The sequence below is a fragment of the Ipomoea nil genome, unplaced genomic scaffold (genome assembly GCF_001879475.1).
Source record: "Ipomoea nil cultivar Tokyo-kokei standard unplaced genomic scaffold, Asagao_1.1 scaffold1576, whole genome shotgun sequence".
Classification (NCBI taxonomy): domain Eukaryota; kingdom Viridiplantae; phylum Streptophyta; class Magnoliopsida; order Solanales; family Convolvulaceae; genus Ipomoea; species Ipomoea nil.
In genome coordinates, this window is record NW_017618004.1 from 3,201,878 (window position 1) to 3,224,944 (window position 23,067).

Genomic DNA, 23,067 nt, shown 5'->3' on the forward strand with positions numbered 1-23,067 from the left:
GAGCATATAGGCCAATTCAATTTATTTTCATTAATTATAACCTAACGTAGTACCAACTCAATATAGATTACACATTTCAACTTTGACTATATGCAACACCTTTTTAATTGTTTATGTTAATCATCAATAGAGTTAATTCCACACTATCGTTTTTGTTTCTTGTGACAATTCTAAATTTAGTTCCAAACTATCGTTTTTGTCATTTAACATCCCAGACTATTATTTTTTAGACACTTTTAGCCATTTTCATGACTTTTCCTATTTTTAGTAAGGACATTTTTATCCCTTCATATTTTTCTTTTGTTATTTTTTGGGTTTCAATCAGTTTAGGACTTTAGGTAACCTTTGATTTTTAATAACCATATTTTTAACCAGTTTTTAGTAAAGTCCTAAACCAATTAAACCGGTTAAAACTGAAAAAAATGTCCTTACTAACAAAAGAAAAATATGAAGGGACAAAAATGCCCTTACTAAAAATAGAAAAAGTCATAAGAATGACTAAAAGTGTCCAAAAAACAATAGTTTGGGATGTTAAATGACATAAATGATAGCCTGAGACTAAATTTGGAATTGCCACAAAAAACAAGGGACAACTGGTGGAATTAACTCTCATCAATATCATCAAAGACTCTTTGTCAGTGCCTAATCGAAATTAAAAAAAAAAAAAAAAAAAAAAAGAATAAGGGTCAAATAGGCCATCGAACTGCACACAATAATACAATTAGGTCACTGAACTTAAAAAATTACAATTAGATCCCTGAACTAACCAATTTTATGCAATTAGTCTTATTTGTAGGTTTTTCAAGTTGTTAGTAGGTCACCCATTTTCAAAATATTTTTTTAAAAAAAATTATTATTTAAAATAAAAAAAAAAAAAAAAAAAAAAAAAAACCAAATTCACTCCGAACTCTTCGTCTCCCGCCATGGAGACGGAGATAACTTCTTCGTCTCTGGCCGTAGACGAAGGAACCTTCTTCGTCTCCGGCCATAGACAAAGAAGTTATTTCCGTCTCCATGGCCGGAGACGGTATTTTTTTTTTAATTTTAAATAATTATTTTAAATAATAATTTTTAAAAATATTTTAAATTAGAGGTGACCTGCTAATTACCTGAAAAACCTATAAAATGAATTAATTGAATATAATTGGTTAGTTTAGAGACCCAATTGTAACTTTTTTAAGTTTGGTGGTCTAATTGCATTATTGGGTGCAGTTCAATGGCCTATTTGACCCTTATTCCAAAAAATAATGATGAACTCCAACAATTCAATAAAGTCCCAGCTCATCCCATCCTTGAAATTCAAACGTGTTTATTACGTTTTTTCAATGAACTCCTCATCTTATTGAGTGTTATTTTAAAAAAATATAATCGAGTTATTTGAAAATATGAATTAATTGTCTGAAAATTTTAAGATTGAAAAATAACCCCGAGAATTAATTTATCATCTCACTCTTTATGCTTTATTTGGTTTTTGAACATTGAGGGCAATGTATCTATTTAAGTGTGGGGTTGTGTAATTAATTTACTCTCTCTCTTTTATTTCATAATGTAACAAATAAAAATATATTATTTTTAAAAAATTTAGGAGTGAGTAGAAGTTGAGGTTAGAAAATGAGAGTATGCATAGTATTTTTTTTTCTTTTTTCTATTCATGGCCAACAAAAGACAAATTTCGCGCCTCAAGAGTCTTTATACTCCAACTTATTGTAAATAGATAACTCACAGTAATTCAGTGACTCATTCAATGGAAAGGCAAAGTGCCCGGTACTTTTGAAAGATTATACAACATCTACCATTTCTTTAATTTTTCAAATTCTAAAGGAGAGTGAAACAATGGAAGTGTGAATACAAGAATTCCTTCACTGCGGATCTACCTAGCATCTAACAATGTGATGGTCATGTCATTTACACTACTTGGTGTGTTTACATTCCCAGAGTATTGCTCAGAAATAGCCACATTTCTCTCCGTAAAAAATCCAGGTTGCTTGGCTTCTGGCAGAACACCTTCATTGCTCAACATCCATACCACAGAAGACATGTTCGGCCTATCCTCTGGAGATTGTTGCACACACAACAAACCAACATGGATCGACCGAGCCACCTCGGCTAGGTGGCATGAACCAACCAGTATTGGATCCACCAGTTCCATTGACCTGTTATCTTTATAAAGCGTCCATGCCTATTGAAATATATGGTATAATGTTAGGCCTACTCGTTAGGCGAACAAATGAGTAGAATAGTGAGTAGAGGGCTTGTTACTTACATGTCCAATGAGGTTTAGTTGATGGTCGGGATGAACGAATTTTCTGTTCTTTTTCCCGCTTATAATCTCTAATACTAGCACACCGAAACTGAATACATCTGACTTTATTGAGAATATCCCGTCAACTGCGTATTCTGGTGGCATATACCCACTGCACCAAAGTGTGGATGAGGGATTAGATACAGTTGTAAAGACAACATAGGATATGAGAGGAGGTAGCTAGGGTGTGATCGTTCTTACAATGTTCCAACCACACGATTAGTGTTGGCTCCTGTCTCGTTCCCTCCAAAACTTCTAGCCATTCCAAAATCTGATATCTTCGGGTTCATGTCAGTGTCAAGTAAAATGTTGCTTACTTTCAGGTCTCTGTGGATGATTCTTAGCCTAGAGTCTTGATGAAGATACAGGAGTCCTCGAGCAATTCCATTGATAATATTGAAGCGTTTTGGCCAATCAAGCAATCCACTCTGCTCTTGATCTGTCAAAACCTTCATATAAGTTCTGGTGATAAAGAAACTAAGCTAGGTGCTAGTTCTGTGCATCTAAAACAACACCATTTGATGGCAAATGCTTACCAAAAATGAATGAATCCAGACTCTTATTAGGCATGTATTCATACACAAGCATTGCTTCTTGTCCTTGAATGCAGCATCCCAACAGCTTCACAAGATTCCGATGCTGCAGTTTTGCAATGCAGATTACTTCGTTCTTGAACTCAACAAGCCCTTGATTCGAAGTTTCTGAGAGCCGCTTCACTGCTATTTCTTGCTCCCCTTCTAACACCCCCTATAAGATTTCACAACCCAAAATCTGATAAGTCTTTGTAGCATTTTTCTAGCAGCAATGCCCTTAAGTTATATGATAGAATCTTCATTTTATGCATACCTTATAAACAGGTCCAAAGCCACCCTCTCCTATCTTGTTGTTGAATGAAAAATTGTCTGTAGCTTGAGTTATTGTAAACAGATCAAACTGAGGTAGCTCCAGATCATCAGTGTGTGTCGGAACACTGGAATCCTTCTTGTTCTTGTAGCCAGGAATAACTGCAATATGATCAACATCATTTTGAATAAAAGTCCATATTATCACATTCATACAAATATCAAAATGCTTCTTCTGCCATACCATAATTCTTGTGCTCCGGATGATCCTTCTTCCATTTCCTGAAATAGAACACTGTGCCTAACCCCAGGACTACAAGAACTGCAGCAATTATTAATGGCAAACCCACTGTAACAATCTCTCTTCTTTTTCCAGAAGATCCATCTTCAGCATCTGCCCAAAAAAAAATTGGATCCAACAAATTTGATACTTGTCTCCTACCAATAGTAATAAAAAGTGTAATTTGTGGGTATATATAACTCCAACCAAGTTGGCCGGACTGTTAGCTTAGTAACTACATGGTTGCAAGTTTGACTCTTAGTGGAGCAATCTATTGGCTTTCCTAGTTTAAGCCGATCGGCTATGTCCAAACTAGGATGATTTATCTCTTATGATCCTTTAACGAGATTTACACCCTTAGTAATGACTACGATTTTCCGGTGACTAAAACAAAGGCCCTGGCGCCCTGCTTAGTAGCATATTTAACTTATCAGCCAATTTTGACCACTATTAGCTGTTTGACTTGGTTAAACAATCAATATGAATGTTTGATTAATTAGCTTTTTGTAACAACTTATTGCTCCAAAATGCTAAAATTTTAAAAACTGTTCAATGTAGTTTTTTGAGAAAGTCATTTTGCATGTAATCAGCTATCAGCTAACAGCTAATTTACCAAATATTTTTCTACAATCAGCTAATTCTATCAATTAGTTAAACCCACTAACCCAATCAGCTAACGGCTATTGTAATTTGTTGCATTCTATGGAGAAGTTGAGGTTTCTTAGTTCTTACCCAATGCAGAGTAGGCCATTCTAATGTAGATATCTTGTCCATGATCAGAAAGTTGTCTAATGTCAACCAGGTCTCCAAGCCAGAGCAAGCACCCACTTCCTCCATTCCTAATGTCCAAACTAGTATAAGCCATACACGAACAGTTTGTTGCGCAAACATCCTCACATTCACCGAGCGACATGGTCTGGTTGTACCAGGAAACATTTGTGTCGGGCAGTTTGACACCACTGTACTTGAGAAACCCATCGCTGCTGCAATTCAGACCCACCTCCCGAACACAACCCGCCGACCAATCCGCCCTGTCCCAATCGTCTCGATGCTTGGCCACAAATTTGTCGAAACACCCACACACCGGAGCGGCCGCCGTGTTACAGGTGCCATAAGGCCCACACAATCCATACGAATCGCAATCATCTATTTTGGTTGAGTGGTAGTTAGTCCAACCGTGGGTTCTATCCACCCATGTCCGCCGCCGTGTATCGCCGTCAGGATTCACCACCAGAGTTGAAATCACCGACTTGTTCACCAGCTCGTATTTGTAGTAAATCTCGTCCTTGCTTATAACCACCCCGTATGTGGTCATGGTGTTGTTTACCATGCTGGGTGCGCCGCTCCAACGAACACCATTCCACGGCCCCGCTCTGTAAACCACTTTCGACCCTCTTCTCAGAAGGTCCTGCGGGTACCCTGTGATGTCACAGTGATATGTATACTCCCCCGGCGCAGGATCCTCGGGGCTCTTCCACGACGAAAGATACACTTCCAGACCGGTAACCAAGTTTTTCCCGAACTTCATGCCGGCTAACAATGTATTACTCGGGTAATCGAAGCTCTGCCAGATGAAATTTTCCGGGCTATCATCATCCGCTTCTCTCACGACAAGATTCCCTGTTTCCAGCAATTGCGCGACCGGGTTTTTCGGGGACGGGCCGGAGGAGTTGGTGGACCATATGGTTTGGTTAGAAGCATCGAGGAGAGAAAGAACTCCGGCGGGTTGACTGATCGTCAACACTCCTGACTTGTTCTTGAGCGGCGCTTGTCTATTGGCAACCCAGACAGGGGTTCTGTCAGTGAGTTTGTACCAGATTCCCACGTATCGGTTCTGGGAATTGGCGGGAGTGAAGAATCCTAGCTCGAAAGTTCCGTCCGAGGAGACAATGGTGTCGCCGTCTTTGATGGATTGGGTAGATGTTATAGTGTCTGTTTCAGAGGAGATGTTAAGGAAAAGCAAGGAGATGAAGAGGAGAAGGAAGAAAGGGGAATTCTCCATGGATTTCTCCATTACCCTCTCATCCTGTTTGTTTGGAACTGGAAATTAGAGAGGGTAGACACATTGAATCTTCGAAGTTCAAAGAAATATCTTAGGAGCAGATCGACTAAGGAGGTAAACTGACCGAGTCAACGACTTCCCACCCCTAAACTAACGTTTTGGTGATAAAATTAATGAGCAAATACCAATTTTAGTCTCACGACTATTAGCAAAACAACAGTTCAATTTTTATCCATCATTATTGTTTTAGGACCAATTTTTTTCAACACCTATTATTTTAGTACCAAAATTTATTAGTCACTCTTTTGTTTAAGACATGCTGAAATATGAAATTATTAAAGGTATCTTCGTCATTTACAAATTAAGATCTCAATTTGAGTATAAATAAAAAAATTTAAGCTCTAAGATCGATCGCAATTCGCAGTTCTCCTTCTCAAATTAAGATAGGATGAGGAGGAGAACTGCGAATTGAGGTCGATCTTATGACTTAAATCCATTTATTAATGCTCAAATTACGGTTTTAAGTTGGAAAAGAATGAAAATACCCTTAAAATTTTTAGATTTCGGCATGTTTTAAAAGGAGGAGTGACCGGCATGATGAATTTTAACACTAAAGCAATAATCGTGGATGAAAAGTGATACTAAAACAATAATTGTAAATAAAAATTTGTATGAATTAAACATGTAGACCAAAATTATCATTTTACTAATACTAATGGGACTACAAATTTGTATTTGCTCTAAAATTTACTATTATTGTCTGGGCTACACTGCATGTCATGCTCTTGTCATTAATCAAGATATTTATATTTTCTCACATCTATACTTCCATTGTCTTAATATAGCATGTGAGAAGAGCTAAATCAGATACTGGCCGAGTTTTTAACTTTAGTTTTTTTTTTTTTTTTTTTTTTCAAATACTGACTATTAAACCAATAAACTAAATATGTACGGACTATGTTCTCATTTTTTTTTACTGATGTGACATGCTTTGATTGCTTAATATAATAAGGGTCATGATTTTTATTCATTTTTTTTTCTTCCAACAAAATTTGAACACTTAGTGGGAGTAAAAGTTATAAGTAGGTTTTTGGAGTCCAAGTACTCCTATTTATATTTTACGACTGAAAACTCGAGTCATAAACCGGTAAAATCAAATGTGATACAAATTACAAAGTCATGTACCTAATTTAAAAATATTAATAGTCAAGAACCAAATGTGATATAAATTACATAGTCATGCACCTAATTTGAAAATATTAAAATTTATTTTTAAAAAAAAGACAAATAAGCCCCTAAACTTTACTTAAAAAGTCAATTAGTCTCACCACCACCCCACCCCCCCCCCCCCCCCAAACTTTGAAAAAGTTCAATTACACTCTTTAACATGGTATATTGAAGCAGTCCAAAATCCAATAAATGACATGCTATTACAAGTCAATAGGATTCCAACATCAATTTTATTTATCTCCTGCGACAATCGTGTGGCCTGTGACCGACGACGGGCGGCGGCCGAACTGTCACCGGTCACCGTCTACTAGAAAAGGAAACCAATTGGTCGCTTTCTCTGGCGGAATACGACCAACTGGCTACATTCCTGACAGAGCAACTGGTAGACGACGACGGGTGACAGTTCGGTCATCGCTAATCGCTGAATTTTTGTTAACGATGAATAAAATTGATGTCAGAAATTTAATGACCTGTAATAGTAAGTTATTTATAAATTGTTAGACATCATTACTTCAATGAGTTAATACCCAAAATTGTCCTCGACTATAGTGATTTTCTCAATTTCGTCCTAAATGACTTTGGTGACCTAATATTGTCCCAGACTTTTGTGTTTCGCTCAATTTAGTCCTCCGTTTGTTATTCCGTCAAATTGGTGTTAAATAAAGGGACAATTCAATAATATCAATATTGACATCTCTTTACTTTCAACATGCGAAGTGAGAAATCCTTCTTTCTTGCACGAATTACACCCAGAATTACTTCCAGACCTACGAATCAAGTTTTATATTCGCAGGTTTAAGAGTGATTTTGGGAGTAATTCGTAAAAAAAGATGTTCGCACTTCACATGTCTATGAGTAAAGAGATGTCAATATTAAAATTACTGAATTGTCTATTTATTTAACAACAAATGGACGGAATAACAAATAGGGGACTAAATTGAGCAAAAACACAAAAGTTTAAGACTAAATTGAATAAAAACACAGAACTCTAGGACTATATTAAGTCATTAAAGTCGTTTAGGACAAAATTGAGAAAAACTATTATAGTCAAGGACCATTTTGAGTATTAACTCTTACTTTAATATAACATGTTAAATAATATAATTATGGAGTACAATTTTTTAAAAAGTTTAGGGAGCTAATTTAACTTTTCGGGTAAAATTAACGAGGTTATTGAACCCTTTTTCCAAATTCATTCTTACTAATTCCTAATTTCTCTATTTGCAACGCTTTTTCCGGCTCGTCTGCCCCTCTCCCATTCTCTGTATTCTCTGTCGACTGCTCGCGACAACTTAATCTCTCAGTCAATAGCTCTCTCTCTCTGGTGGCGTTGTGGGAATTGACGCCGGTTGTACTGTGCGAAAGTTCGTTCTCTCTCGCCGATGCTCTTTCTCGCTTGGTTCAAATTTTAGATGTTAGAGCAATAGAGTTTGCTTCAAGGTAATAATGTTGCTTGATTTGTTTGCCATGTGTTAATAAATAACAATTTATAGTGACATTGGATTTGCTCGATCTCTTAGATGTTAGAATTGACACCAAAGGCAAGTTTTGAAAGTTGTGATTCTTGTGAGGATTCATGCCTGGCTGTTAAAATAGTTAGTATTAACTATCTTATTATGTTGATGTATATGAACTTGATGCTGCTGTTTTTCAAGTACTCTTTTTCATTGTTAATCCACTTGCACAGTTGCACTGCTTTAGAACTATCTGTCTGCAGAAGAGTTAATAACCAAAATTCTCCCTTGACTATGATATAATTGACAAATTAGTCATCCACTATCAATTTTACCAAATTAAGACCGGACCTTATTGAGTAAGAATTGAATAAATTAAGTACCCTAAGAACTGAATAGTTGAAGACTTAATTTGGTAAAATTGATAGTAGGACTAATTTGTAAATTATGACATAGTCCAGGACGATTTTGGTTAGTAACTCTCTGCAGAATGATATGCAAAGAAGCTTGTCTTCTTGATTATGCTATTGCACATGTAATATTTTACATGTAAAATGACAATATCTAGTTCATAATTCATACAGAGATGATTATTATTGTCTCTGGCATTACTTTTGTTTTGTACCTAATCTGTGAAATATATGAGCTAACTTTCTAGCTGCTATGTGCTTTTGTAAATAATATGTTTATATTTTAGATGGAATTTAAGAATATCTCGAGATTTTGGTATTGTGGTTTGGTTTTATGTGTGTGGTAACAAGAATAGGATGCATATATGGGAATTAAAGTTAATTCTCCACATATTATGGTAAATTTATTGCAGTAATCAATCTCTCACTCTGAAAATGTTTTTATGGCAAATGGTATTTGATTTGTATTTCGAGAATTATGTCTATTAATCTGTGGAGGATTAAAATCTTAGTTTTAATATCTGGATCTTAACAGAACGGTTGTGTGCTCATTTATTAGGGAAAATGATTTTACTCAAGTTTTGGTGCGTTCCCAGGGATATACTTTGAGATGTTTTCTTAGAATTGTCTAACCACATATGGAAGATGCTTATTTGCAGAACTTGGACTATTCACTTGAGAAGGAACCTCTATTGCTCCTAAAGAAACCATAGCGAATAAGAATCTTTAAGCTCACTAATATTCTTGCTCTGAAACTCTTCTGTGTTTAGAATTTCAGATGGCATTTAGAGGGAGAGGACGAGGACGTGGTGGATTTGGCGGTGGATTCAGAATAGCCAAGCAGGAATCATACGAACTATTTCCAAAAATCAACGATCAGGACTTGGGTAATGCATCAACTGTGACTGAAAGGGTATCTTTAGCAAGATGGTATTTAAAGTTGCAGAACTACTGGAATTCCTCTCCTTATTATCTTGGAGGTGAAAGTGATACTTCGAAGAAAACAAAAAGTATGGATATAGAAAGGTTTTCAGATAGGAACTCTGATACAGCCAAGGCAAAGCGTCCACTTTCGCATTTCATTACAGTGGACCCTGCCTATTTTCCTGGTGAATTAGCTAGAGGTGGGACGACAGGGAGGCGTGCTGCAAAAAGAGTTCGCTGGAATGAAGACAAAGATTTGCAAAAACTGGATCTCTTTGAGAAGCTCGAACAGAAGTCCAAGGGCCAGGATGAAAAGAAAACAAATGAAGGTGAAGATGATGAGGAAGAAGAGGAGAATATCGAAGAGGAAGAGCAAGAGGATGATGAAGATGGTGACTATATGCGGCCATTTGATTTCGATGATGATGAAGATGACTTCAACATTGTTGATGACAATGATGATGAGGGAGGTACCTTCTGAAAGATACTGCTTCAATGATTTTGCTAGCTAGGCTTACATCTCGGTAACAATGTTCAGACTGACTCCTAGTTGAAAGTTAAAAATTAGTACCCGGAGTACATTTTATTAGCACTTTTAATGAGGATATACATTATTATTATTATTTTTTAAATCTATAGGGTATTTTATACTTACACAATTTATTGTAGATTAGCATGACATTTGTGTTGGGTTTTGAATGGGTCTTCCGTCTAGAGTTGATTGGAGACATTTTTAGTCTCCTAAGAGTGTTTTATTCTTTTAGCAAATTGACATGTGAAGATGTCTTTAGTATATCTTTATCTTTACGGTTGGCCTTTTAAAACTTGGAAGTCAAGTACTGCTAAGAATGTTTATATATTTTCCTTCAACTATGCCAAATTGTACTGTGTTATTTAATTTAATTATGTTGTTTTAAGGCTAAAGCTTATTCTATTATATATATATTTTTTAGAATGTTTGACATAGTTGATTTAGCTTGTAGTTGTGTGTGACAAGATGCCTTTTTTGTTGTGTATAACTGAATATGTTTTCCTTGAAGTGTGCTAAAAGCTATTTCAAATAGAATACTCTATGGTACTACGTATTAAATTTAGATTGTGCGGGCATGTTATAGTTTTGTTCAATACTCTTAATATTTTAAAAAGTAATTTAATATATGAAAAAGGACTCAAGCTAACTAACAACACTTTGTGTGTGGATAAAAGGAAATTATCGGAACTTAATCAAGGAGAGACAAAATACAATACAATATTATGAGGACAATAGATTCTGTAATTAAGAGAAAATATTTTTCAATTTTTACCGTCTAAAAGGTAGTGATAGTGTTAATTGATCCAGCATATATATGAATTGATCAACAACTGTATGAAATAATAGAAAAATGTATAAACTGTATAGAGTGTGTATATAAAAATGTATGAGATGAGGAAAATATTGACTTTGGTTAGCCATTAAATAATCATTATGACAAAGAAACATACTTAGAGAAGACTTTGAATCTTTATTGCAGAGAAGAAGAAAAAGGAATTGCTTCCCTTGTGCTGAAGGGTTAGGTTCCTTATATAGGGTCGGGTTAGGGTCCTTATATAAGTGGAGACTCTGATCCTTCAAAAATAAAATATTTCTTAAAAAATACTCGATTTTGATCCAAATATTAAATAGATGCAAAAAAAAAATATACTCGAAAAATAATCCTTATCGGATACAAATACACCGACAAAGTCATCCTAAGATTTAAATAAAAAGCAAGTTGCAATGCTCCATGGCCATCATTGGCCGCTGTCTATGTCTGCTGGGAAATATTTGTTGACTGTTAAACTCATTTTATGATTATTAAAAGGCCGCCACACATTTCCATAATTCCACGCCACCCAAAATAAATCAATTCAAAAGTCAATACTGGCAATTCCAAATTATGTTTTCTTTTCAATTTTTTTCCAAAATAAAGTAATTTGAAATTTAATTTAAGAATACTTTTAAATTTATTTTTCAAAGTAGGAAGAATTGTTACGTTCAATATTGTCATATTTAAAAACTACATTAAAAATACTATCAAACACAAAAAAAATAATTAAAAATATTAAAGAAAATAAGCAAAGTAAAAAACAAAACTTATTTGACCAATGAATAATATTAAACAAAACAGATAAAATAAGACATGGAGAGTATTAGATAATAAAATTTTTAAAATGTTAATAATATAATCTCTAGGAAATTCTTCAATGCCGACCATCCCTGATACCATCATGTATTTCATGCATGCTTATACCGTGTATTATTAGTAAAAGTTTCTATCATACCTGTTAGTCTTCTTGATTTGAGCCGGTACCTAGATCGATTTACATTTTTGTGATCTTTTGTGGACTAGGATCACAAGACGGGATTTATTCAATGAACACTTTCGAGTAATGGCTGCAAGCTTCCTTCATCACCAAATTAAAAAAAAAAAAAAAAAAAAAAAAAAAAGAGTTTCATACTACTTGAGGAAAGAGTAGTCATTGGCCCTGTTTGGTAAAATGGCTATTGATAGTTGTTAGTTGTTAGCTGATTGTGTTAATTAGAGGGTATAAATAGTTGATAATATTAGCTGATTGTAGAAAAGTGTTTGGTAAATTAGCTGTTAGCTGATAGCTGTTTGGTATAATTTCTTTTCTCAAAAAGCTAATTGAAAAAGTTGCTTGGAGTAGCTTTTTGAATTTTAGCCTTTTGGAGTTGCAAAAAGTTAATTAATCAAACATTTATATTGATATTTTAACTAAATCAAACAATTAATAGTGGTCAAATAAGTCAAAATTGGTCTATAGGCCAATTTTTTACCAAATAGGGCCATTGACAAATCCATAGCCATTTACCTCATAAACATGATGTGTTGATTCAAAGCTCACGTAACTATATCAATTAATAAAAAAGGCATCATATTATATTCATATTCAGTGGCCTCAGAAAAAGGAAGGCATAGAGGTGTAAGAATGAGTGCATCAAGGAATGGCTGCTTATTCCTATTCTTCCTACTATCCTTACTCCTTCCCATTAAAAGGAGTTTCAGTGCAACAGACACCATAACTACAGCTCTGTCTCTACATGATGGTGGTGATGAGACCATTGTTTCATCGCCTAATGGAACCTTCGAACTCGGGTTCTTCAGTCCTGACAAAACGAAAAACCGATATGTAGGCATATGGTACAAGAACATATCTGTCAGAACATATGTCTGGGTTGCCAACAGAGAAGCCCCTCTATATAATACAACAGGGATCCTTAAGGTCATCAAACCTGGGATTCTAGTTCTTGTCAATGGTAGTAATGGTGTTGTATGGTCAACTAATACCTCAAGGTCAGTGAAGGATCCAATAGCACAGTTACTGGATTCTGGGAATCTTGTAGTAAGAGATGCAGATGATGGGAATCCAGAGGATTCCCTCTGGCAGAGTTTTGAATATCTCACGGATACATACTTACCGGGGATGAATTTAGGGTGGGATTTTGTGACGGGGCATGAAACATACCTGTCATCTTGGAAGAACCATGAAGATCCAGCTCCTGGGGAGTTCACCTATCGGGTTGATCGAGATGGCTATCCACAGAATGTCTTGGAAAAGAGGTCAGTCCTGCAGTACAGATCAGGGCTGTGGAATGGTTTGCGTTTTACTGGATCACCAAACTCGAGACACAGTCCCTTCTACAGAATCGGGTTCGTGTTTAACCAGAAAGAAGCATACTTCACTAATCACCTCCTCAGTCCAGTTCTCACAAGGGCTGTTCTGAATCAGAACGGCGTTCTAGAACGCTGGATTTGGATTGACCGGACCCAGGAATGGATTCTTTACCTCGAGTCACCAACAGACAACTGCGATACTTACAAGCTGTGCGGTGCATATGGCAGCTGCGACATACAAACTTCCCCAGTATGTGGATGTCTGGACAAGTTTGAGCCCAGACATCCCGAGGATTGGCTTAGGGCAGATTGGTCAGGCGGTTGTGTTCGCAGGATAGCTCTTAACTGCACTGAAGGAGACAAGTTTCTCAAGTACTCCAGTATCAAATTGCCAGACACACAGAAATCTTGGTTCAATCAGACTATGACACTCGAAGAATGCAAGGCAGTTTGCACGAAAGATTGCTCTTGTATGGCTTACTCAAACATTGATATACGCAATGGAGGATCGGGGTGTTTAATATGGTCTGAAGATCTACTAGACATTAGAGTGATACCCATGGGAGGGCAAGACATTTATATTAAAGTGGCAGCCTCTGAAATAGGTATGATCTTGGACTCAATAGCTAACAGTTTTCTTATGTTGGCAAATGTTAAACAACCTCAGAAATAGAAAGCATATGCCAAGGACCTTGTGGTCTAGTGGCACCAAGTTGCTCTCCCATATCAGAGGTTGTGGGTTCGAGCCTCAGTGGAGGTGGTATTGACTCTTTGTGCTTCAGTAGGTTGAGAAAGTAGTTATGAACAGATACTGCATTGTAACAGAGTCAATAGTACTCAAAAAAGAAAGCATATACCTGAAAATATAATTTCTTCCAAGTCATGGTAGCACTAGTTTCAGTAGGTGCAACCTGTAACACAGAGAGGGAGGAGTTGAATGTGTTAATGTTCTTAGCATAGTTTCAGAGTACAAATATTAAAACAAGAAGCAACGTATAGATGAATTTAGAATGAAACAACATAAGAATATTAATGATTGTTTGCTCACATAAGAAAAGTTCTTGAATCCAGAATTCAATTTTCTTTTACTGATTTTTTGCAGTCACCCAAGAAGGATCAAATGGAAAGAAAGGAAAGATAATCATCATTATCCTGCCATTATTAATTGGAATAGTTCTGCTAAGCCTGATTCTGGTGGTTTATTGTAGAAGAAGGAAGAAGGGTTCAGATGTCAGAAGTACAGGTAAGCAGAGCAATTCATACGTGTTCTGAATTCCAAAAAAGAGATCAAATAATTGTCTAGATTCCTTAGTTTAAACAAAAGCCACACCATCATTCATATTGTAGGAACTTCAAGGTGGCCTAGTTACAACTATGAAGGTAGCAATGAAAACCAAAATGAGGAGTTTGAGCTAACAGTATTTGACTTAGCTTCAATAAGTAAAGCTACCAACAACTTTGAGCTCAAGAGCAAACTCGGAGAAGGAGGCTTTGGACCTGTTTACAAGGTAACCATTATACAGCCTTTGGCATTTCTCTATACAAAAACTCTTTGGTGTGTTAGCAGAATGCTTTTATTGGTTTCTTCAATAACACCTTGAGTCTCAATTGTTGTATAGTATACGTGCAAACTTTGACTCACTAAACATGTAATCTTTAGGGTGTCCTAGGAGGACAGGAAATAGCAGTGAAGCGCCTCTCACAAACATCTACACAAGGACCCATGGAGTTCAAGAATGAAGTAGAGTACATTGCAAAACTTCAGCATCGTAATCTAGTGAAGATGTTAGGCTGCTGCATTGATGGAGAGGAAAAATTGTTGATCTATGAGTACATGCCAAATGGAAGTCTTGATACATTCATATTTGGTATGCCCTTCCCTAAACTATAGCCATCATTCATTCATTTGAACCAATAGTAGATGCACACAAAGCCATAAAGTACGAAAGACCTTAGCAAATAAGAGCTTCGAAATATTAGTATTTCAAATTGGCCATTTATTGCTGTAAGATAGTGAAAAAACAGATGGCAGATGATAACGCTATATGAGAATTACTGCAGATGAGTCAAAAAGCAGGTTGCTAGATTGGCCTAAACGCTTTCAAATTATCAATGGGATTGCTAGGGGGCTCATGTATCTTCATCAAGATTCTCGATTGAGGATCATTCACAGAGATCTCAAAGCTAGCAACATTTTGTTAGATGACAATATGGAGCCCAAGATATCAGACTTTGGCATAGCAAGGTGTCTTTTGGGGAACGAGATAGAAGCCAAGACAAACCGAATAGTTGGAACATAGTAAGATTATATTCTTAACAACATTTCATTGTAAACCACCTTCATCACTTCTAACATGATTTTCTTTCATGCAGTGGCTACATTTCACCGGAATATGCAGTACATGGGCTCTACTCAGTAAAGTCGGATGTATTTAGCTTCGGGGTCTTGGTTTTAGAGATTATAAAAGGGGAGAGGAATACAAAATTCTTTCTTCACGATCAAGGCATCAATCTTCTCGGACATGTATGCACTACAACTCCTATAACTAATTTATGTTTCAATTCATTCAAGGTAAATCATGCCAGAAGGGTCTAATTTCTACAGGCATGGAAACTCTATAAAGAAGGAAGATCATTGGAACTACTCGAGCCACATCTAAGTGCCACAGACACTATGTCAACATCCGAAGTTCTACGGGCAATTCACGTGGGACTATTGTGTGTGCAACAACGTCCAGAAGACAGGCCATGCATGTCTTCTGTGATTCTAATGCTGAATAATGAAGGCGTGTTGCCTCAAGCTAAACAGCCGGGTTTTTTCACAGAAGACAACGGTGCCTATTGTTCTAACTCCAGTGCATCAACAACTGGGATCACCATTACAACATTAGACCCACGCTAGAAAGTGCACAAATCCTACTCTTCAAAATGTAAATGCCTTATCCTTGCAAAGGTGAGTCTTTGGTATCATGCTTCATTCATAGAGTAATTTTATCAAACAGTTGGCAGGCAGCCAGGCACAGAGCTTTAAACGTTTGGATTAAAATTTTCATTTTTATCCAAACATTTACAAATCAAGCATATTGCTAACATGTAAACCTAACCAGAAATATTCACGTGATGAAGTATAAAAGAAGCTTACGCTGAAGCAACTATTTCCAGCATTAGCCGTACAATTCCACGTCTCCATGCTTTTATTTATTTATTTTTCGTGTAAGAAAATAAATTTTTGTCTTATTTTACGTATGAGTTAATACCCAAAATCGTCCTCGACTATAGTGATTTTTCTCAATTTCGTCCTAAACGACTTTGGTGACCTAATATCGTCCCAGACTTTTATGTTTCACTCAATTTAGTCTCAGACTTTTGTGTTTTTGCTCAATTTAGTCCCTCATTTGTTATTCTGTCCATTTGGTGTTAAATAAATAAACAATTTAGTAATTTTAATATTGACATCTCTTTACTCATAGACATGTGAACTGCGAAATCCTTTTTTTTTTACGAATTACCCCCAAAATTACTCCTAAAACTGCGAATATAAAATTTGATTTGCAGGTTCGGGAGTAATTCTGGGTGTAATTCGTACAAGAAAGAGGAATTTCGCACTTCACAAGTTGAACGTAAAGAGAGATCAATATTGACATTACTGAATTGTCCCTTTATTTAACACCAATTTGACGGAATAACAAATGGAGGACTAAATTGAGCGAAACACAAAAGTCATGGACGATATTAGGTCACCAAAGTCGTTTAGGACGAAATTGAGAAAAACCACTATACTCGAGGACGATTTTGGGTATTAACTCTTTTACGTATTCAGTCAAATATTATTTATTCGTTTATTCCCTTTATTTTTAAAATTTTAAATTTAATATTTTTTTGTGCTTAATAAAATTTTTAAAATACTTTTTAAATATATAAATTAAATTTAATAATATTATAAAATTGAATTACAAATAATTTGAGTCAAGTTTAGTTAGCCAAATCAAATCATTAAAATTGGAGGGAGAAATAGTATACAACATGAAATTGAAATCTTATTAAAAATAAAAAAAATACTAAATATAAAGTTTGGACTATGAAATATGTAAGAAGAGATTTTTTGTATAAATCTTAATACAAACTTTAGTAGAAATATAGAAATACAATCAAACTAATGTTATATCTTAATACCAAACCCGGAAAAAGAAATGCAATCAAACTAATACAAATAATATTCTTAATGCTTCCTTCAAGAGGAGGCCAAAGCTTTAGTGAAAATATCAGATGAAGTAAACTTGTAACTACTTGAAAGCAATTGTCTCAAACAAAGTAATAGTCAATCTCAACATGTTTGATTCGTGCATGAAAAATGGGATTAACACACACATAAGTAGCTTTCAAGTTATCACACCACAACACTGGAGCAGCAATTGAAGGAACAACCAGTTCATTCAAAAGAGAGACTAACCACATTACCTCAACTACACCATTCAAACGAGAGACTAACCACATTATTACCTCAACTACACCATCATCTACACAACTTTGTACTCTGCTTCAGTTGATGACCTAACAACGGTCTTTTGCTTCCTATAAGCCCATGAGACGGGATTGGAGCCAAGAAATATAGCAATGCCACTCGTGAATTTACGTTCATCAAGACAACCAACCTAGTCAACAGGAGTATATATATGAATATCCATGGAAACAAATCTAGTAAAATGAAGACCACAATTAAGAGTATCTTTAACATATCGAAACAATCTCTTCATTGAAAGCAAATGATCTTCAATAGGAGCATGCATATGTTGACATAGTTTATTAACTGCAAAACAAATATCAGGTCAAGTCAAAGTAAGATATTGCAAGGCACATGTCATTCAATGATAAATGGTAAGATTTTCAAACAAGGCACCAATGCCTGAAACATATGTTGAAACTAAAATAGGTTTTTTCATAGATTTATAATAATGCAAACATGCGTTGTGCATAATGTCATCCTTCATCCTTGTACTTTTTCTAAGATAGAATCAAGTCTCCATGATCGCATAAGACCTCAATGACCAAAAATTAGTTAAGGACTCCAAAATCTCAGATCTTAGAGGTGCTTGGAGATAATAGAATTAAAGAACACATGATTTATTACCAATAATTAAAATATCATCTACATACACAAACAGATATATAAAGTTACAATTGGTCAAATAGATGAACAAAGAAACATTCAAGATGAAAATCAATGGCAAAGAGATGGTCATGCAAATAGTTGAACCAAACACGAGCTGAGGTGCTTACTTAATAAGGAACATTGCAACTAGCACACATAATAATGGAAGGATTTATAAACATAGCCAGGGGTTGTTTCATGTAGACAACCTCATCAAAATTACCATTCAAGAAGGCATTATAAACATCTAATTATCGAATTGACTTGCAACTATGAGTTACAACAAGAGCAATCATTAGCTAAATAGTAGTGGACTTCACAACAAGATTGAAAGTGTCAGCGTAGTCCTCCGCTTAATTGATTGAATCTTTTGGCTACAAGTCGTGCCTTATTGTGCTCAATGGTCTCATTTGCCTTACGTTTCACATGAAACACCCACTTGCAACTAATGACGTTCTTGAGATGGAGCTTGATAATGAATCGCCCTGATCGATGATGTTGATCTTCGAAGAGGTGTTATGCTGATGTGTCGCCATGAATGTGTTAGAAAATGAAGTAAAAAAGAGCGATGAATGATGATGATGGCAAAAAAAAAAAAAAAAGGTTCAGGATGTGTAATCTGATACCATATTAAAGTATGTATAAAGAGACTTTCTTATATTGTATTGTGCAATCGTATTAAGAATGTACCATATATCAAGTGATTGAGTTTGATTGTATTTTCTTTAGGGTTTGTATTAGGATTTGTACATGTCTCCTATATATACATGCATTAGGATTTGGACAGCCTATTTGTATATTTAATTATTTATACATTGTGACAATTATATCCAAATCTTTAAAACTTAGACTCTGTTTGGTAAACATAGCTGAAAAGCTATAAGCTAGGAGCTGAAAGCTGAAAAAGAGCTGAAAGCTGAAAAGTTATAAGCTCGGAGTTGAAAACGGAAGAGCGGTTAAGCTAGCCGTTATGATTGAAAGTGTTTGGTAAATTTAGTTTTTTGATAAGCTGATAAATGTAAAAAGACTAAAAAGGACATCTTCATAAAATTTAAATTAGTTTATTTACATATTAAAATTTAATATTATGTCTTTTAAAAAATTAACATTTTAAAATAAAACTATTAGCATAATCATGATCTAACATCTCATAATGAAGTAGCAATATTGAAGCAAATGTAATAATAATAATAATAATAATAATAATAATAATAATAATAATAATAATAATAATAATAATAATTATTATTATTATTATTATTATTATTATTATTATTATTATTATTATTATTATTATTATTATTATTATTATTATTATTATTATTATTATCTACATCTACAATTATAATAAGAGCCAATAATGTTAGGCCCTTAACTGGAATAAAAAAATGTCAATAGTACTTGTTTCTTAAAATGAATGGTTCATAGTATTTTGATTTTAGTATTTTTAATGATTTTCCTTATTTACCCTTTATTATATTATTTTCTTTCCTTAAATAACCTTAAATTCCGTTAGTATAAACTTTATTAACGGAATATTCCGTTAACTATTTATTATTCTTAACTTACTCATTAATTTCTATAAGAAAGGTCTTAGGTTCGAACATCATTCCAATTAGAGTTAGCATAATTGTTAAACATATACTACGAATATGTTAAAATCATGGTTGCAATAGGCGCTAGGCACTAGTCGGGCGGTAGAGTAGCGCCTAGCGCCTAGACGGCCTAGGCGGGGTCTAAGCGGCTAGGCGGTCGCCTATGCGGCTAACTGAAAAAATGAAAAACAGTGCACGTGTGTAGGTGCATATATGTCATATCACACACACACACACACACACACACATATATATATATATATATATATGTATATATATATATATGTATATATATATATATATATATGAATGAAAAAAAATAACCAAGGTCGAGTCGGCGGGTTAACTCGGCTAACTCGACAGAAATTGACGAGTTAACTCGGCGTAATCGGTCGAGTTAGGCGCTAGATGGCCGAATTAGGCGCCTAGGCGGCCGGTCTCCTAGGCGGGAGCCTAGGGGGGAAATCGCCACGGCCTAGGGGCGCCTAGCGCCTAGGCGTCGATTACTCGGTGCCTAGGCGGGATTTTTGCAACCCTGGTTAAAATGTATTAAAAAATAAAATATAAAATTTAACATAAACTTTGGTCAAATAATTAGCCCGACTAAATACATAGCATTCAATGATTATAAATCAGGAACTTTGATAATCATTTGATTTTCTTTCATTAAAAAAATAATAAATTTAAGTTCAATTTTTTTTTTTCGTTTAATTAATCTTCTTTTGATTATTGAGAACAAAACTTAATATTTCAATTATGCTTTTATCAATGCATGAAAACTTCTAAAGAAATTTGTAAGTTAATTTTTACTATACTATTATAACAATATCTATTGTAACCTTATATTTTGAATTATTTATTATTATCATCTATTGACAGCAATTGTCATTGACAAACTCTCAAAACAATTTGTCTCAACAACGAATGGAAATTTAAAAAAAAAAAATCAATGATTTCATTATTGTGGATGAAAAGTATGTACGCCACTTTATTCAATCGTTATGCCGTGGAACTGTGTCCACCTTGCAATGTGGACATAGTTCTATGTTCATAATTACTGAACTATATGTTCATAATTATAAAGCTATATATTCATAATTTTTTAATTTCATATTCATAATTATTGAACTCTATATTCACAATTACGGAACCCTATGTTCATAATTATTGAACTATATGTTCATAATTATATAGCTATATATTCATAATTTTTTAATTTCATATTCGCAATTATTGAATCTCTATATTCATAATTACAGAACTATATGTTCATAATTATGTTCACAACTTTATGTTCATAATTTTTGAACTATATATTCATAATTATGAACAATTTTGGAACCGTGTCCACCTTTGTCCACCTTGCAAGGTGGACACGGTTCCACATCATAATTTTCCCACTTTATTGCTCTTATTACTTAAATTAAAAAATAAATTAGTAGCTACAACAAAAAATAATATATATGCATTTAATTAATTTAGAATTAGATGTCTCACAACACATGAAACATGTAGGGAAAACTACCACTACCAAATATCAACATGTGCTTGTAAGATAAAGAGTTCATAGCACAACTAAGATCTTAGTCATATACACAACAAGACAAATCTAAAACTTCATACACCATAATCTCATTGCATGATGAATCCCTCCATGATACTACCAATAAACCAATTGCATATGACACACTACCAATAACAAACAAAAAAAAAAAAAAAAACATGTACTGAAAATTGAAACAATAACAATGCTACCTAAAAGAGAATTAGAAACATTTAAACCAAAAATAGTATTTATTTAGACTATCGTTTTTAGACTTAGTACTTAGATTAACGTTATTACAAAGTTGAAAACATTTATTAATCAATCTCTCATATATTATCTTGCATTTATATACTTTAAATTATCGATTTAAATAAACAAATTCAACATTTATTTACCTATGCATGAACATCTTCTATATAATATTGCGCTGATATACTTTGAAATACTTATTTAAAAGTGAGTATTGGGCATTATCCTATTCGCGCAAAGCGCGTAGAAAAACTAGTAATACTAATAATTGCGGTGAAAGTTGCGGATAAAGGAGAAGAGAAAATGGTTTTAATTGGGAATGATAAATTATGTCATTTCTTTAAAATAATAAGGATAAAAATGGAAAAAAAAAAGTTAGGAAGGTAGGAGCTTATTTTGAAACGCTACCTAAGGTAGCGTTCCAAAATAAACTCTTATTTTAAACTAGGAGCTTATTTTGGAAATATTAACAAACAGAGCTTATAGCTTATTAGTAGTTTAAAATAAGCGATAAGCTCTACCAAACAGAGCTTTAGTGAGAAAAATTCAAACTTTTGTGTTTAGTAAGAATTATACTCAATTATAGTAACTCTAAAATAATTCAATTTTCTTGATTTATGTATTTTTGGTAGTTATAATATTTGAACATGTTTTTATATATGTAAAATTTTTTTTAATACTTTAATTTTTAATTTTTAGTTGTATAAGTAGACTTTTTTGATACATTAAGTTCTTTAAAAAATAATGTCATGTTGTAATTTTTAAATAATTGTTGGGCAAACTAAATAAAATCGAGTTAATTTTTCTTAAATTGAAAATTATAAATGTTACAAAATATAAATATTTGATATAAATTTCTCAATTTTAAAGGTATTAATATAATTGTTATACATGATTCAATATAATTGTCACAAAATACAAAAGTTAAAATTTTTTTTTATTAAGTTTTAAAAGTTTAGATAAAATTGTCATACGACATAAAAGTTGAGATTTTTTAGAATTTACGTAAGCATCAAAACGCTATGTGTTAATCTAATCAGCATTACCTTAGCGGAAAATCCAATCAACGGAAAACATTTTTCGTTGATTGGAAAAAATGTAAGCATTTTGGCGGAAAATGACTTCTGTCAAGTTGCCAAAAAACATGATTTCATCTGGTAACTGTGGAAATCAGAGAGTTCCTCTTGTAACCAGTCTGGTTTTCGGCTGCAGAAACCAGAGAGTTCCTATGGTTTTTGTTTTATATTTTTTAAATATAAAAAAATATTTGTTTTTTATATTTTTATATAAAAAAAACAGTGTGTTTTATATATATTTAAATTTTATTTGTTTTTATAGATAGATAGAAAAAAAATGATTTTTTTTGAATAATATAATACTTAAAATGTTGAAATATACAATTCTACTTATTTTCTTGTTCATTTTAAA

At 33.9% G+C, this 23,067-nt stretch overlaps 3 protein-coding genes and 2 long non-coding RNA genes across 6 annotated transcripts; 2 read left to right on the forward strand and 3 right to left on the reverse strand.

Annotated features, from left to right (window-relative positions):
* Positions 1–1,740: 1,740 nt before the first annotated feature.
* Positions 1,741–21,474, reverse strand: LOC109190455 (G-type lectin S-receptor-like serine/threonine-protein kinase At4g27290). The gene is made up of 9 exons (XM_019340940.1): positions 21,470–21,474; positions 7,013–7,015; positions 4,157–5,444; positions 3,389–3,538; positions 3,149–3,306; positions 2,839–3,049; positions 2,504–2,741; positions 2,264–2,414; positions 1,741–2,179 (listed from the first exon to the last, which is right to left on the reverse strand). Exons 1-9 carry the CDS (start codon positions 21,470–21,472, stop codon positions 1,871–1,873), a joined length of 2,511 nt encoding a protein of 836 aa, XP_019196485.1. The 5' UTR covers positions 21,473–21,474; the 3' UTR covers positions 1,741–1,870.
* On the forward strand, positions 7,864–10,094 carry LOC109190464 (secreted acidic protein 1A-like). Of its 2 annotated transcripts, none has more exons than XM_019340948.1 (2): positions 7,864–8,096; positions 9,299–10,094. In XM_019340948.1, exon 2 carries the CDS (start codon positions 9,299–9,301, stop codon positions 9,923–9,925), a length of 627 nt encoding a protein of 208 aa, XP_019196493.1. In that variant the 5' UTR covers positions 7,864–8,096; the 3' UTR covers positions 9,926–10,094. The 2 variants fall into 2 exon arrangements, with proteins under 2 accessions (XP_019196493.1, XP_019196492.1); XM_019340947.1 differs by having other exon boundaries at positions 7,865–8,096; positions 9,291–10,094.
* Positions 11,779–13,034, reverse strand: LOC109190468. Its single transcript, XR_002055708.1, has 3 exons — positions 12,952–13,034; positions 12,298–12,334; positions 11,779–11,868 (listed from the first exon to the last, which is right to left on the reverse strand). It is a non-coding gene; the product is annotated as an uncharacterized LOC109190468 (long non-coding RNA).
* On the forward strand, positions 12,345–16,255 carry LOC109190456 (G-type lectin S-receptor-like serine/threonine-protein kinase At4g27290). Its single transcript, XM_019340941.1, has 7 exons — positions 12,345–13,705; positions 14,203–14,343; positions 14,448–14,608; positions 14,761–14,968; positions 15,162–15,399; positions 15,474–15,624; positions 15,706–16,255. Exons 1-7 carry the CDS (start codon positions 12,415–12,417, stop codon positions 16,000–16,002), a joined length of 2,487 nt encoding a protein of 828 aa, XP_019196486.1. The 5' UTR covers positions 12,345–12,414; the 3' UTR covers positions 16,003–16,255.
* LOC109190467 lies at positions 13,045–16,293 on the reverse strand. Its single transcript, XR_002055707.1, has 4 exons — positions 16,243–16,293; positions 13,958–14,011; positions 13,306–13,445; positions 13,045–13,124 (listed from the first exon to the last, which is right to left on the reverse strand). It is a non-coding gene; the product is annotated as an uncharacterized LOC109190467 (long non-coding RNA).
* Positions 21,475–23,067: the final 1,593 nt, after the last annotated feature.

Bases quoted from the DNA above. Each gene is read 5' to 3' on its own strand.
- LOC109190455 (XM_019340940.1), bottom strand. The intron at 3,539-4,156 runs GTAAGAACTAAG...TTTTTTGGGCAG, and splicing joins AATGGCCTACTCTGCATTGG to ATGCTGAAGATGGATCTTCT. The intron at 2,180-2,263 runs GTAAGTAACAAG...ATATTTCAATAG, and splicing joins AACTAAACCTCATTGGACAT to GCATGGACGCTTTATAAAGA.
- LOC109190464 (XM_019340948.1), top strand. From the start codon at position 9,299: ATGGCATTTAGAGGGAGAGGACGAGGACGTGGTGGATTTGGCGGTGGA.
- LOC109190456 (XM_019340941.1), top strand. From the start codon at position 12,415: ATGAGTGCATCAAGGAATGGCTGCTTATTCCTATTCTTCCTACTATCC. The intron at 13,706-14,202 runs GTATGATCTTGG...GATTTTTTGCAG, and splicing joins AGTGGCAGCCTCTGAAATAG to TCACCCAAGAAGGATCAAAT. The intron at 15,625-15,705 runs GTATGCACTACA...TAATTTCTACAG, and splicing joins GCATCAATCTTCTCGGACAT to GCATGGAAACTCTATAAAGA.